This window comes from Sinocyclocheilus anshuiensis, unplaced genomic scaffold (genome assembly GCF_001515605.1).
Source record: "Sinocyclocheilus anshuiensis isolate Anshui unplaced genomic scaffold, SAMN03320099.WGS_v1.1 scaffold63, whole genome shotgun sequence".
NCBI lineage: Eukaryota > Metazoa > Chordata > Actinopteri > Cypriniformes > Cyprinidae > Sinocyclocheilus > Sinocyclocheilus anshuiensis.
In genome coordinates, this window is record NW_015552625.1 from 2392592 (window position 1) to 2407571 (window position 14980).

The window sequence follows — 14980 nt, forward strand, 5'->3', positions numbered from 1 at the left end:
TCACTGATGAGCTGCGCAAAAAATCGCGCGAATATGAACGTGGTTTAGCGCAGCTCGTCAGTGAACAACGGCTCTGTGTAGTTAATGCTGCTCAATGTGAAAGCCCGCAGGTGATGGAGATTTATCGCTGATTACAGAACCGGCTTTACTGATAAGATGCGCGTTAAATATCGCATGCGATTAATCGTGCAGCCCTAGTTCTTAGCAATACATATTACTAATCAAAAAGTTTTGATATATTTACGGTAGGAAATTTACAAAATATCTTCATGGAACATGATCTTTACTTAATATCCTAATGATTTTTGGCAAAAATCAATAATTTTGACCCATACAATGTTTTTTTGGCTATTGCTAAAAATACACCCAAGCGACTTAAGACTGGTTTTGTGGTCCAGGGTCACATATGTGCTTTATAAGTACTAATAAACAGCCAATATGTTAATAATAGGCATACTAATAAGCAACTAGTTAATAGTGAGAATTGGTCCCTATATTAAAGTGTTATCAAAAATCTTAACAGAAATAAAAAAAAACAGATAAAGTATAAAGCAAAACAAAAAGATTTGCCAGTGAATACCTCCAGTGACACAGCGTCTGGCCATTTCCCATATAACCAGCCCATAACTGTAGATGTCCGCCATGATGTAGGCCTGGAAGTGGTTCTTATTCAGAGTCTCATCCAGGACCTCTGGAGCCATATAGCGTCGGGTCCCCATACGTGTGCTCAGTGGGATGTCCACTTCATTTGTGTCACTGAGGCAAACAAAAAAACGTTACTTCCTCAAAATGACTGAACAAACCACTTCAAAATGAACGAAGAGTGACGAAGCACCTGTTGAATTTGACAGCAAGCCCAAGGTCAGCGATGCAACAGGTGCCATTTTTCTTTATGAGGATGTTCTTGCTCTTCAGGTCTCTGTGAGCGATGGCTGGTTTTCCCTGTGTGCCGTAGATCTCCGTGTGCAGGTGGCACAAGCCACAGGCTGCAGAGTAGGCCAGTTTGAGCAGGGCCTGCGTGTCCAGAGTAGTGAACTTCAAATAGTCATACAGAGTGCCGTTCTCATGGTAGTCTGTGATCAGGTACAGCTGTGTAGATGCTCCAGTGCCATTAATGTCAGCAGCAATGAAGCCTTCAGACAGATCGAAGAGTTGTGTTACACAATTGATTTACAATTTCAAACACTACACATGAACGAGATCATCTTGAATGACATGAAGTGTACCTAGTATGTTCTCGTGTCTCATGAGCACAGTTTGGTAGATCTCTGTCTCCCTAAACCAGCTGGCCTCCTCTCGAGTGAAGAACACTTTCACTGCTACCTTCTCCCCCCTCCACCGGCCAAGCCACACCTCGCCATACCTGCCTTTTCCAATAAGACGCACTGTCTGGATCTGCTTCGCAATGGTGCGCTGCACCTGTAAAAATTAGCAGGAACACGGTGAATAAAAAAATGAGCCTACAAAGAACCTACAGTCTGCATTTCTTGATTTCTCACCAGCAGGGGGAGCCCGGAACCACTGCCTGAGGTTTGAGAAAGGTTGATGAGATCTTTCAGAGATTCTCCAGCTGGGATAAAGGCCTCGTTCTGCTCCAGGTCTCTGTGGTAGCGTTGCCTCTCTGTCTGCCACTTATACCTGAGGACACAGTCAAAAATAAAATCTTTTTTACAGCTGTACTTGAAATCTGAGAGCTTTTTTTTTTTTTTACAAACATGACACGTTTTGACAGTTCAGTAATCAAGACACTAAAAGATAGATTTGTTATAAAGGCAAACTTTTCTATAGTTAGTAGTCTTGCCCCTACTTGCAGCAACAGAAGTGTTGCTCTTTCGACAACAACAGGCCATGATGTGGGTGGCATGTGTTTTCAAAGGTACTATGCAAAAACACAGCAAGCATTACAGTTCACTGATGTGGAAAAAACGGGCACGTCACAAGTGGCTATTATATGTAAGAGCTTCAGTGTGTTTTGCTGCTTCAGTGAGGTGATGATCTCACCTGTAATAACAGATGACAGTGACACAGATGAGGGTGCAGAAGCACACAGTCACTGAAATGAGGAAGGCCAGCCAGTGAGGATCTGGTGGTTCTGTAAAGACATGAAGAGAAAACACGTCCATCATTAAGGCATTAGGTTAACCTGGGCTCAATCAGCAGGCCTGGTCGGTTTATTATTTCGGCAAATTTATTATATTTACATTTTTTTTTTAAATTCTATGATGAACAGAAAGTTCCAAAGAATCAGTATTTTTAAAAATATATAAATTTTAGAATCAATGCAAATGTCGATTACTGACCATTTTGATCCATTTAATGCATTCGTGCTGAATAAAAGTATTAATATCCTACAAAAAATGGATATGCGGAGAAGATCTTGTTTACATCAAAACTGAAACCAAGCAGTTCACACAGAACACATATTTTGCACATTTTCTATTAGCAGGAACACGGTGAATAAAAAAATGAGCCTACAAAGAACCTACAGTCTGCATTTCTTGATTTCTCACCAGCAGGGGGAGCCCGGAACCACTGCCTGAGGTTTGAGAAAGGTTGATGAGATCTTTCAGAGATTCTCCAGCTGGGATAAAGGCCTCGTTCTGCTCCAGGTCTCTGTGGTAGCGTTGCCTCTCTGTCTGCCACTTATACCTGAGGACACAGTCAAAAATAAAATCTTTTTTACAGCTGTACTTGAAATCTGAGAGCTTTTTTTTTTTTTTACAAACATGACACGTTTTGACAGTTCAGTAATCAAGACACTAAAAGATAGATTTGTTATAAAGGCAAACTTTTCTATAGTTAGTAGTCTTGCCCCTACTTGCAGCAACAGAAGTGTTGCTCTTTCGACAACAACAGGCCATGATGTGGGTGGCATGTGTTTTCAAAGGTACTATGCAAAAACACAGCAAGCATTACAGTTCACTGATGTGGAAAAAACGGGCACGTCACAAGTGGCTATTATATGTAAGAGCTTCAGTGTGTTTTGCTGCTTCAGTGAGGTGATGATCTCACCTGTAATAACAGATGACAGTGACACAGATGAGGGTGCAGAAGCACACAGTCACTGAAATGAGGAAGGCCAGCCAGTGAGGATCTGGTGGTTCTGTAAAGACATGAAGAGAAAACACGTCCATCATTAAGGCATTAGGTTAACCTGGGCTCAATCAGCAGGCCTGGTCGGTTTATTATTTCGGCAAATTTATTATATTTACATTTTTTTTTTAAATTCTATGATGAACAGAAAGTTCCAAAGAATCAGTATTTTTAAAAATATATAAATTTTAGAATCAATGCAAATGTCGATTACTGACCATTTTGATCCATTTAATGCATTCGTGCTGAATAAAAGTATTAATATCCTACAAAAAATGGATATGCGGAGAAGATCTTGTTTACATCAAAACTGAAACCAAGCAGTTCACACAGAACACATATTTTGCACATTTTCTAGAGGGACATCTATCACCGTTGCACTCGCATCTCGCACAAAGGAGCCACATGTTTAGAAAGCCATGTAAAATGAATGCAAGTTCAACTTTGAAAAAAACATATATCGAGACTTTGGTTGTTTTTTTTTCCCCCCATCCCACTGCATCTAATGTTTTTAAATGAAAAATGTACTCTGTGTGATTGGCTTTCCGCCCTTTGCATTAAACTATGAATACATACATGATGCGGTCTTGTTTATAGTTGTTTAAGCAACTTAATTAATTATAATTGGTTTATAAACATTATGCACTTTTTTCACAGATAGTTATGTTATCTTATTTTTTTGAATAAACGTGCATTAGTAATATTTTGTTCAATGCGCCCTCTTGTGGCCTCAGAAGAGAAGCCAAAAGCTTTCCTTCACCCTAACTGAAATTATGCATTTTAAATTAGAATATAATTCGAATTTTGATAATATTTAAAGTACAAAATTCAAATGTAGTTTTCTGCCATTTTGAGAGCCCTAGATTATATGTTTATTTTGTTTATTATATAATATGTACGATCTGCCAGGCAATTAGTACTGAAGCATACCAGTGTCTCGAGGCGGTAACTCTGGCTTTAGGTCTCGATTACAAAAGTCAAACTGGCAGCATTCGATGGTTCGGCGTGTCTGTGCAAACTGTGAATCCTGTGAATAATCAAATGGGTCAAACTTAGAAAGTCTGATATTTAATTACACAAGGTGTCAAAGCATAAAACACTAGAAACAACGTTTCTTACCTTGCACTGAAAGTGAGAGCCCTCATATTTCATACAGCCTGAGCTTAAGATCACCTCTCCATTTTCATCTTCCTCAATGATGGCGAAGCACTGCCCATTTGTCCTGTTATGTTTTAAAGAAAAGCAATCTGCTTAATTTTTTTTGAATACCTATAAACAAAGCACAAACATGTGCAATAATCACTTAGAAGGTGCCATGGCCTATGACTCTTACTCGCAGGTGTTGTTCTTGGCGTCATCAGGGCAGTGTCCTGAGCAGTGGCAGCTGAGGAAGCGGGCAGCATCCTCTGGTGCCAGAGTAGAGTCACCCCTGGGCCTTCTGGAGTCTGAGCCAGGCTTCACTCCAGTGCCCTGTAGCACATGGTCAGGATTCTGACCCGCTGTAAATGACAAGACACTAACAATCAATGCTAGGCCAGGTGAGCAGAGAAACAGCATGGCCAGTAGTTGTTAATAAACCAATGTCTGTGGTTCCAGAATCTCACACACTACTGTTCAAAAGTTTGGGGTCAGGAACATTTTTTAAAAAGAAACTAATACTTTTATTCAGCAAGGATGCATTAAATTGATCAAAAGTGACAGTAAAGACATTTACATTGTTTCTAAAGATTTATATTTGTTAAAATTCAGTTCCTTTGACATTCATCAAATAATCCTGAAAATTCTAAAGCTTACCACAAAAATATTAGACAGTGCTAACCCTTTTTCAACTTTTTTTTCCCTATGATAATAATAATAAATGTTTCTTGAGCAGCAAATCAGCATATTAGAATGATTTCTGAAACCTGTGACACTGAAAACTGGAGCAATGATGCTGAAAATTCAGCTTTGCCATCAGGAATAAGTTACATTTTAAAATCTATTAAAATAGAAAACAATTATTTTTAATTGTAATAGTATTTCACAATTTTCCTTTTTAATGGAATTTTTTATCAAATGAAGGCAGCCTCGGTGAGCACATGAAAATTCTTTCTAAAACATATATATAAAAAAAAAAAAAAAAAAAGTACAGACCCCAAACTTTGAACAGTAGTGACTATGACAAATCTAGGTTAAAAGCTAGCAATGTGCATCTTATTTCTCTTCTTAAAATCTCTTAAAGTAGTGATGTCAAAAGTACTTTAGAACCAAAAATATACTAAATTAAAAAAACTTTGATACCAGTCTTTCTGAAGTATCTGTAGTAAACACTCAATTTAGTTTCCTGTTCTGGCTGACAGTTGGCTAATGAAATTTAGGTATTGTGTCAATCCTCAACAAGGCCACCATCTCCTACTTTAATGTCCCATCCTTCACTCCTCTGTAAACCTGCTCCTGTTCAAATGCAGCCCAACTACAATGTGCATCCCTGTATGCCCCTTTCTGTTTCACACCCTCACAACCATTAATTTCCCTTTTTATTTGAATTTCAGTTCAATAAAGGCCTGAGGTTTTTCTGAGACATGTCACTGCTGATCTTACTGTCTTATCATCATGTCACAGTGCATGAGCATGTATTGCTGTAGCCTTCTGTTGAGCATGACTCCAATCCAGTCCAGACCTGTCGGTAAAACAGCTAATCACTCACAAAGCAGCAGTTTGAGAGACTGGGCGGCAGGGCGACACGGCGCTCTCTTTATCAGCTGCATTCCATCCTCAGATCCCATTACTAGTCTGTCTTACACAGCCTCCCCGTGTGCTGCTGATCTTACAATTAGACTGGACTTTCCTCTTGGACTAATTCTATTAGGACTTAGTGACTGAATAGAGAGCTGGGCACGATAAAGGAGTCTCTGTTGCTCTTCAATTCACTGCAAAATTCAATGGATCATCTACAACATACATACACTGAAAATGTGATTGATGAGTACATACAACTTAATATAAACACAGTATGAGCCTAACAAAATAGGCAGCCTGAAAGAAACGCTATTAGAAATATGATATCATGAAGTATGCTTAACATGTGTAAGCATATCACAGCAGTTTTCTTTGCAACTGTTGAATGTCCCAAGGCAAAACAAAACTTTAATATTGAATTAAATGTAATAAGTTAAAATGGATTTTACCACGCTGTGGGTGCTTAAAGAGATAGTTCACCCAAAAATGAAAATTCAGTTATCATTTTCTTGCCCTTGTGTTGTCCCAAACCAGTATAACTTATTTTCTCCTGTGCAATATTTTGGAAAAATATGTTATCCGTTCAAACAATGAAAGTCAGTGCGGTCCAATGTTGTTTTTGGTTTGGAACGACATGAGGGTGATTAAAAGATTTTATTTTTGGGTCAAATATCCCTTTAACACTCCACAAACCATATTATGTAATGAGGTTCATGAAACATAAATTGTTACAGTCATTACTGTTGTTTATATAACAACTCTAGTTAAAGTTGCAGATTCGAAACAATTTTATAATATTTACATAAAAACAACATTACATCTGGAAGGTGTGGAAAGAGGAAATTGTGGTGGTCTCCAACAGCATTATGAGAGTCAAAAACAAAATGCGAGACAACTAGAAACATTAACAAAACCGTCGATCACAACACAAACAAGACTGCTGGAGAAACACCCTGAGAAAACAGAGCTGATGGAGGCAGTGCAGTTAAATGTCCAGATAACGCCTGTGAAGCTGCGAGACGCTGCCTTTGATACGCTCAGTCTATCAGAACGATTCTAGACCGCAAACTAAATGACGCACTCAGCCTCTCAAGTGCTCTCGTTCAGGGTGCAGACAGACTCCATAACTTTCTTACTTATGTGGATCAAACACACCGTATAATGTTACTTTACTAAACAATAAAAATCAACTCTTAAAGAGAATTACACTGTCTAGACTTAATCTCATTCAACTGCTCGCAAGGGATTTCAATGAGGTCATTTCAGTAATTGAGCTACTCATAAAGCAAATGTGAGCCCATGCAGGCTAAGGGAGACAGTCCCCCTTTATGACGGCAGATCCTGATACGCAGGGATAGGATGGAAATTTAGCATTAGGAGAAGGCTGAACAAGGATCAAATGGGCAAAGCCCCAAAGAGGAACCCAGGGATCCCTCTCCATCACTCTTTACTAGTGGTTAAACGGATCGTAGTTGATCCGTGATCCGTACAGACCAAGCCCCACAGTTCGGCACGCATGTGATCCACAGATTAATTGCAAAATTTCACCATAATAGAGTATAAGTTTATCATTTGTTCGTATTTACACAAGCAAGTGAATTTTAAACAATTCCAGCAAGAAAAGGCGAAAGGGAACTCGATTCATTACTGATTCATTGCTGTTCTCTATGCGCACAGCTGCACACACATGAAGCACGCACATGCGTTTCAGACGGCGCGCGAACACCGAACTGAATTCTCTTCTGAATCCTCTGAACAGACACATACACATAAAATTATGACAAAATACCCATTTCGACAATCATTCAGGTAAGCGCAGTCAGTTATGTCTCAAGTAGAGCCCGACCGTTCTAAAAACCGTAATGTGATCCGAACCATGAGATTTGTGTTCCGTTGAACCACTACTCTTTACTCCTCTTCTCCATTCTCTCTACTCAGGGTCAGTGCTTGAGGAATGACTTTGGGATTGAAGGATCTTGAATCTGGTTTTCACTGTAAACTGCACAAAAATAGGGATGCACCGAATGTTCGGCAACCGAAATTATTCGGCCGAAAACAGCAAAAACAACTCTTTCGGTGTTCGGCTGAATAAGTAAAAAGACTGATAAAATTGTACCGAACAATGACGTGATGCGATCAAATAGCAACTAGTGTAGAGTGAGAGGCGCGCACTCTTTATAATGCAACAAACATGTCATTAATGCAGAAGCATTTAAACTGTCCGAGAAAGACACAAAAATCACTACAAGCACTGACAGCGTGAGACTGTTTAGTACTGCATCGCATGTCTTTAATGAGAAGATGAAGAGGTGGTTGTTGCTAGTTACTGTATGATGATTGAAATCGCAAAATGGCTTTTGACAAAATACCCATTTCGACAATCATTCAGGTAAGCGCAGTCAGTTATGTCTCAAGTAGAGCCCGACCGTTCTGCCGATATTATCGGCCGATATGAGCCTGTCGCCGATATATCAATATCAGTGAATATGCCGCTGATATTAATTTTTTTTTTTACAGAACATATAACGCAGATAAAATACTTGTAAATGGTGTAATTACGTAGTTTGTCCAGCTGAGTGCACTCCATTGTTTGCTACTGGCAACCTGGATGAAACGGACTTCATCCAGACTTAAGGATGAAGCTTAAGTCTGGAAAACCATTGAAACTTTGAACGGCCATATCTCCATACCGGCGTGGCGGATCCGCACTCTAGTAAGTTTAATCTGTGTGTGAAGACAGTAGCGCAAATCTGTGAATGAATGTTCCGAAGTCAAATAAACTTCAACGGAATAAAGTTGAATAGAACTGAATTGAATTAAAGTTGAATAAACTTCAACTTTACTGTTCAGTGCACTGATGTCAGACTCATTTTGGATAATAAAGTTTATTGTTAAATTGTTAAATGCCCTGCCTCCATCACATATCTTTGTCACATCATTATAAGTGTTTGATCACCACATTTGAGTGAGTGTTTATGTATACAGTATATATTGTTTATGTATATACTGTATTATATATATAGTACAAGTCAAAAGTTTGGACACACCAATGGGAAAGTGTCTAAACTGGTGACTGGTACTGTACTATAATATACACAAAGAATATCGGCCGATATATCGATATCCAAAAAATGATCCGATCCGTGGGTCAAAAACCGTAATGTGATCCGAACCATGAGATTTGTGTTCCGTTGAACCACTACTCTTTACTCCTCTTCTCCATTCTCTCTACTCAGGGTCAGTGCTTGAGGAATGACTTTGGGATTGAAGGATCTTGAATCTGGTTTTCACTGTAAACTGCACAAAAATAGGGATGCACCGAATGTTCGGCAACCGAAATTATTCGGCCGAAAACAGCAAAAACAACTCTTTCGGTGTTCGGCTGAATAAGTAAAAAGACTGATAAAATTGTACCGAACAATGACGTGATGCGATCAAATAGCAACTAGTGTAGAGTGAGAGGCGCGCACTCTTTATAATGCAACAAACATGTCATTAATGCAGAAGCATTTAAACTGTCCGAGAAAGACACAAAAATCACTACAAGCACTGACAGCGTGAGACTGTTTAGTACTGCATCGCATGTCTTCGATGAGAAGAGGAAGGGGTGATTGTTGCTGGTTACTGTATGATGACTGAAATCGCGAAATGGCCTTAAACAATTAGTGAATAAACTGCAGAACATTATGTAAAATAAAATAGAAAACCATTGAAACTTTGAACGGCCATATCTCCGTAACGGCCAAATTCGGGGGATACCTTCAGCTTGAGGAACCCTCTTGAATGCGAATCGAGTGTACGTCTAGAGGCCCGCTTTCGAATGAGACCACCCCCGCCCTGGGGACCCGGGATGCACCGAATGTTCGGCAACCGAAATTATTCGGCCGAAAACAGCAAAAACAACTCTTTCGGTGTTCGGCTGAATTAGTAAAAAGACTGATAAAATTGTACCGAACAATGACGTGATGCGATCAAATAGCAACTAGTGTAGAGTGAGAGGCGCGCACTCTTTATAATGCAACAAACATGTCATTAATGCAGAAGCATTTAAACTGTCCGAGAAAGACACAAAAATCACTACAAGCACTGACAGCGTGAGACTGTTTAGTACTGCATCGCATGTCTTCGATGAGAAGAGGAAGGGGGGATTGTTGCTGGTTACTGTACGATGATTGAAATCGTGAAATGGCCTTTAAACAATTAGTAAATAAACTGCAGAACGTTATGTTTTCTAATGCAGGCACAAATTGCATGTATTCTGACAGCGCTGCACGAACTGAAATGGCCTTAAACAATTAGTGAATAAACTGCAGAACATTATGTAAAATAAAATAAAATAAAAGGTAAGACAATAATGATAATAATTACAACAGCTCTGTTAATACATTTATTATAGCATACACACAGTGTTCAAATTGGGATCTGTAATATTTTAAAAGAAGTCTCTTCTGCTCAGCAAGGCTGCTTTTAATTTTACAGTAAAAAATATATGCCTGATTCAAGAAGGGGGTCTGATCGCCAAAAAATATTGTTTTAGTAACTTATTAATTTTAAGTTAAATTGTGCTTTGTTGGTATAATGTCTGCTAGAATGTTAAAAAATGTTTAGTGTTAAATATTTTTAAATTGTTGTTTTGTAATTGATTTTTTTCTTTGAAAAACAAGACAAAACAGTAAAAAGCACATTTTGGCTATTTAATTTATGCAATGGTGAAAAAAAAATTGTCAAAATACATGGGGGAAAAAACTCGAAAAACCGTATTCGGTATTCGGCCCAGTGTTTCATTTTGTTCGGTTTCGGCCAAGAATTTTCATTTTGGTGCATCCCTACACAAAAATCTATGGGCGTGGCAAAAAAGTGCAACTTACAACAATGTCAGGATTTCAAAACTCTTCAAAATAGCTGTAAAGCAGTCCTTCTGACTGGGCAAAGAATCTCTGCCCACTGCTGGCCTGTGACTGGTTGTGGGCGATGATTGATGTGTCAGAGGGGCCCATTAGAGCCTCCACATTCACATGTGTGCCTAATTTTGCCGCCAGTTACAGTGGCGTCTGAGGTCTGGCAGATCATCCATCCCCCCATAATGAGACTCTCCAGCAGATACACACCATTACCCTCTCTCTCTCACTTGAGAAAAAGTGCAAAGGGAAGAAAGAGAGCAAAAGAAGAAAATCAAAAATAGATTTCAGTCTACAGCAAAGCTGAATTACACTGTTTCCCTTCACAGCAATGCATTGTTTCATTGACTATATCCCACTTCACATTAATCCTCACACATGACACTTGAAATTGTACTTGGAGGAGAACTGGGAATTAAATATAGCTGAATTAAGTCAGTATACTGAAATAAATTGTCATTTCTAGGGCAATTTTACATGCATTTTATTTGTTCACCTCACGAAATTAAATGCCTGCCTGCATTTAAAACACGTTTTCTTCTCCCCTAGGAGGAGTGCTAACCTCTTTCACTGTTCAATCCAGGTACAAGTGCACAATTGCTTGGGAAAAAAGCACTTTGCACTATTGGAGCCAATTGAGGGCTTTCAGTTGCCAATGTCACCTCTCTGTTTCTTGAAGATTATGTTTCAGAGGTGCAGACACCTTCCTGAAATTACATCTCAGGGGTGCATCTGATGAGCAAGGTAAAAAAGATGTACTATAGAGGTATTTAACTAGCCGTTACACAACTGTAACACTGAGAGAAACAACAGCGCATTGAGAAGTCAAATGTCCTCGCCTTCATGCTGCGTCTCTGGTTTCAACCATCTCCTACTTTTCTGCTGCATCTGTACAAAAATGCACTGACAAGGACATTAGACTGATGTTTGATATAATATGAACTCTAAAGGAAAACTGAGCTGTTTGAAAATCTGACTACTTGGCATTTTATCAGACCACTTTTCTTTCTCTCAACTAACTGATCAGAATTAAATAAAAGATTAGGCTATTAAAAAATAGAGTTTATCTGAAGTGGCATGTTTTGAATTCTTAGTGTGGACTAAATATGATTAATTCAAAACTTCTCAAACATACACATTAAAACAAATAAATAAACGCTTTATTTGTTCATTCAAAAATGTAGGTGAATTAAAATTTTTTTTTTATAAAAAATAATAAACCACTCAAGTTCTATAGTCGGTGTGGAACCGAAAACAAGCAAGCCTCTTGTAATATCTAAAATCTACTAAATAGGGGCTTAAATCTTAAATCAACAGCACAAAAAGGCCCAAGTATTTCCGGAGTAAACAGTGTGTTTGGAATAGTTCTTACCAACTAGCAATTGTGAAGTGCCATAGAGGAAATGGTTAATGTGCCAAAAAAGGAAGAGAGAGCGGCAACAATCATTTTAACAGCTTCCTTTAGTGGGGGGCCTCCGAGAGGCTCGTGGTTCAGGAGTGAGTCACGATGGGAAAGATGTCTTTTGAACTCCCTGGCATGAGTAAACACACCTCAGAGATATCCGAGGGTGTTCTAAACCAGAGCACAAAGTATTGTTTTACGCAGAAGTTCAGAGTTAAAGTATGTTAACAAACAATATGAGCTAAAATATAAAGCAGTAGGCTTTTCAACACAAACTCATTTTTTTTCTGTGCACCAAAACTGCTTTCCGAGTAATCGGCCGTTGCTGTTTGCCTTCACAGCTCATTGATTGTCCACAGGCAACCATCAGTTAGTTTGTCTCAGGGAGGGCGTTTTTATTAAACAAAGCTATCAGTTTTCTCTGACATCAGTAAACATCACGTTATTAAGCATATGGAAACGTTCAGACGGGCACATATGATTCCTGCCCTGCTGTACTACAATCACATCAAAGCCCCCCCAAAAAAACAAACAGATGCAAGAGAATGCGAAACTCAAAACAACCAGCGTGTCTCAGCTTTAAACTTGTATCTTCAAGAAAGTGATGAAGGAATTTCCCCTAAACCAACTTTAAAATCACAAAAACAGCCAACTGTACCTCATTGTGTTCAAATGAAAATATAACAATTTACAACATTACATTGCATTATTTTCTTATCAAATTAAGAGCTTCAATACAGAGCTTCACAGCATGAAACAAAGCAACGCATTCTTATTTTTGGTAAAATAAAGTCTTATCTGTGGAATTAAATTACCTGTGGCATGAAACTGTAGTTAAGTCACAGCCATTCTGTGTGATATTGCGTAATAATTTCGATTACTATTATGTTACTACATAACAGCAATATATTTCTTAATTTCTTCAAAAGGGTCTGTGTGCATTTGATGAGTATTTGATAAACGCTCCATTCAGAATTAAATATTGAAATGCTTGAGGTGAGCTCTCACAGTAGCTCTGGAGATCACATTTATGTGGAGTGTTCATATATAACAACTCTCAGAGCAGAGTTTGCATAGAGCAGTTGCAAAAAGGCTTGACAAACACCTATCACCTTGTTCGAATGCCACTTACATGCTTGAGACTGTGCTTGGTTTATGTGAAGAGCATGAATATAAGCTAAAGCTACTGTAAATGAAAGATGAAGACAAGAACACAGGTGTGAAGTACAGAAAACACCCTTACCTCCAGCACAGAGCCTCAGAAGCAAGCAGACTTTGGCCAAAACCACAGTGACATACAAAAGCTGTGCCATCGTCAAACAGCGTCGTCGTAACCTTTGGGCTGAGGATGAGATCAGTGATGACGGCTGCTTATGCTCCTGAAATCCCAGTGAACACTAACGTACAGGTGGAGCTGAAGAAATGCAGAGAATGAGAGGAAGAGCTGGGGGATAATGATGGCACTAGACACTCAGAGATCCCTCCTCACGGGGTCCACGGCACTAAAATAATAAAAGAAACAAAGAATATGTGATGAGCAGATCATACACGTTTCAACGCATCTTTCTACACGAGTTTAAACACAATGTCTACAAACACAAAAAATGTCTAAAATCATCTATAGCTTAATAATTACTTTTTTAATTAAAAACAGACTTGATTAAGTAGTGCTGTAATTTTTCTTGGTAGCACTGAACATCATTGCCCCCTTGTTTTTTCTGGGCTTGACCCCTCAACCCGTCAGGCCGGCGCTATTCTTGAATGCTGAAACATGCCCAAATAATTTGATGAAGGATGATCCGCAATTACCCCGTTGGCCCCTTCCAGCGTTAATAATGTGATGTGTCTGTTCCCTTGTAGGCCTGTGCGTCTCGCTGCAATTAGTGGCCCTGAGCGAAGTCTGTCCTGATGGGGGGACAAATTAGTGGGGGAGTGGGCCGGTGTCTGTCACTTCTGATTTGCCCAAGGGGGACAAAGAGCCCCGACCTGTGCCCCACTTTCACACATCCCTGACCGGATAACAAGGGAACAAAGCTAGCCTCCGCAAAGCAAGGGGACAAGATAGCTGTGTGTAGGCACCTACACACGGAGACAAGAGTCTGAGGCTAGCTTTGAGGCCTGCTGCAAAGATGATGCCTCACAGCTTACCAGGTGGCATCACTTTCAAACACATTAGAAAAAAGAACGGTATAAAGAGCCATGTTAAATTTATAAGTGTACACAGATATGGTGAAGATACCACATTAGACAAACACACAAATGGCGCTTTTCCACTGCGTGGTACAGCTCGGCACGGCTCAGTACGGCACAGCACGGTTCGTCACGGTTTGCGTTTCCACTGCAGTTCAGTACCTCTTTAGAGTGGCCGGGATTACTCACATGTCGTTATAGTTGCGCCGCCTCTACTACCACGACTCCTAAAAAAAACTTTTATTCCGCGTCGCCCCCCATCAAGCTCTTGCTGGATCCACTCCTCTGCTATCAACGAGAGGAACATCTGTTCTTCCGCAACGGACAACAAAACTTTTTGGTTGTTAAAGGGGTCATATGATGCTGCTAAAAAGAACAGTATTTTGTGTATTTGGTGTAATGAAATGTGTTTATGCGGTTTAAGGTTCAAAAAACACAGCGGGATTATTCACATGTCGTTATAGTTGCGCCGCCTCTACTACCACGACTCCTAAAAAAAACTTTTTTCTTTCCGCATCGCCCCATCAAGCTCTCGCTGGATCCGTTCCTCTGCTATCAACGAGAGGAACGTCTGTTCTTCCGCAACGGACAACAAAACTTTTTGGTTGTTAAAGGGGTCATATGATGCTGCTAAAAAGAACAGTATTTTGTGTATTTGGTGTAATGAAATGTGTTTATG

At 39.4% G+C, this 14980-nt stretch overlaps 2 protein-coding genes across 2 annotated transcripts in view; both read right to left on the reverse strand.

Annotated features, from left to right (window-relative positions):
- LOC107666410 (bone morphogenetic protein receptor type-1A-like) overlaps positions 1-14980 on the reverse strand; it is a 30478-nt gene that overhangs the window by 6181 nt on the left and 9317 nt on the right. Inside the window, exons 3-11 of the mRNA XM_016457679.1 lie at positions 13355-13613; positions 4427-4592; positions 4213-4315; positions 4024-4120; positions 3013-3103; positions 2511-2649; positions 1227-1419; positions 836-1133; positions 581-756 (exon numbers count right to left, since the gene is read on the reverse strand). Coding sequence (XP_016313165.1) covers positions 581-756; positions 836-1133; positions 1227-1419; positions 2511-2649; positions 3013-3103; positions 4024-4120; positions 4213-4315; positions 4427-4592; positions 13355-13424 — 1333 coding nt within the window. The 5' untranslated portion in view covers positions 13425-13613. The remainder of the gene's footprint in view (positions 1-580; positions 757-835; positions 1134-1226; positions 1420-2510; positions 2650-3012; positions 3104-4023; positions 4121-4212; positions 4316-4426; positions 4593-13354; positions 13614-14980) is intronic.
- On the reverse strand, positions 1339-2342 carry LOC107666409 (bone morphogenetic protein receptor type-1B-like). Its single transcript, XM_016457678.1, has 2 exons — positions 2002-2342; positions 1339-1638 (listed from the first exon to the last, which is right to left on the reverse strand). Exons 1-2 carry the CDS (start codon positions 2124-2126, stop codon positions 1461-1463), a joined length of 303 nt encoding a protein of 100 aa, XP_016313164.1. The 5' UTR covers positions 2127-2342; the 3' UTR covers positions 1339-1460.

Coding starts and splice junctions, on each gene's coding strand:
- LOC107666409 (XM_016457678.1), bottom strand. CDS start 2,126: ATGATGGACGTGTTTTCTCTTCATGTCTTTACAGAACCACCAGATCCT. Junction 1,639..2,001: donor ACTGTCATCTGTTATTACAG/GTGAGATCATCA, acceptor CTGTGTCCTCAG/GTATAAGTGGCAGACAGAGA.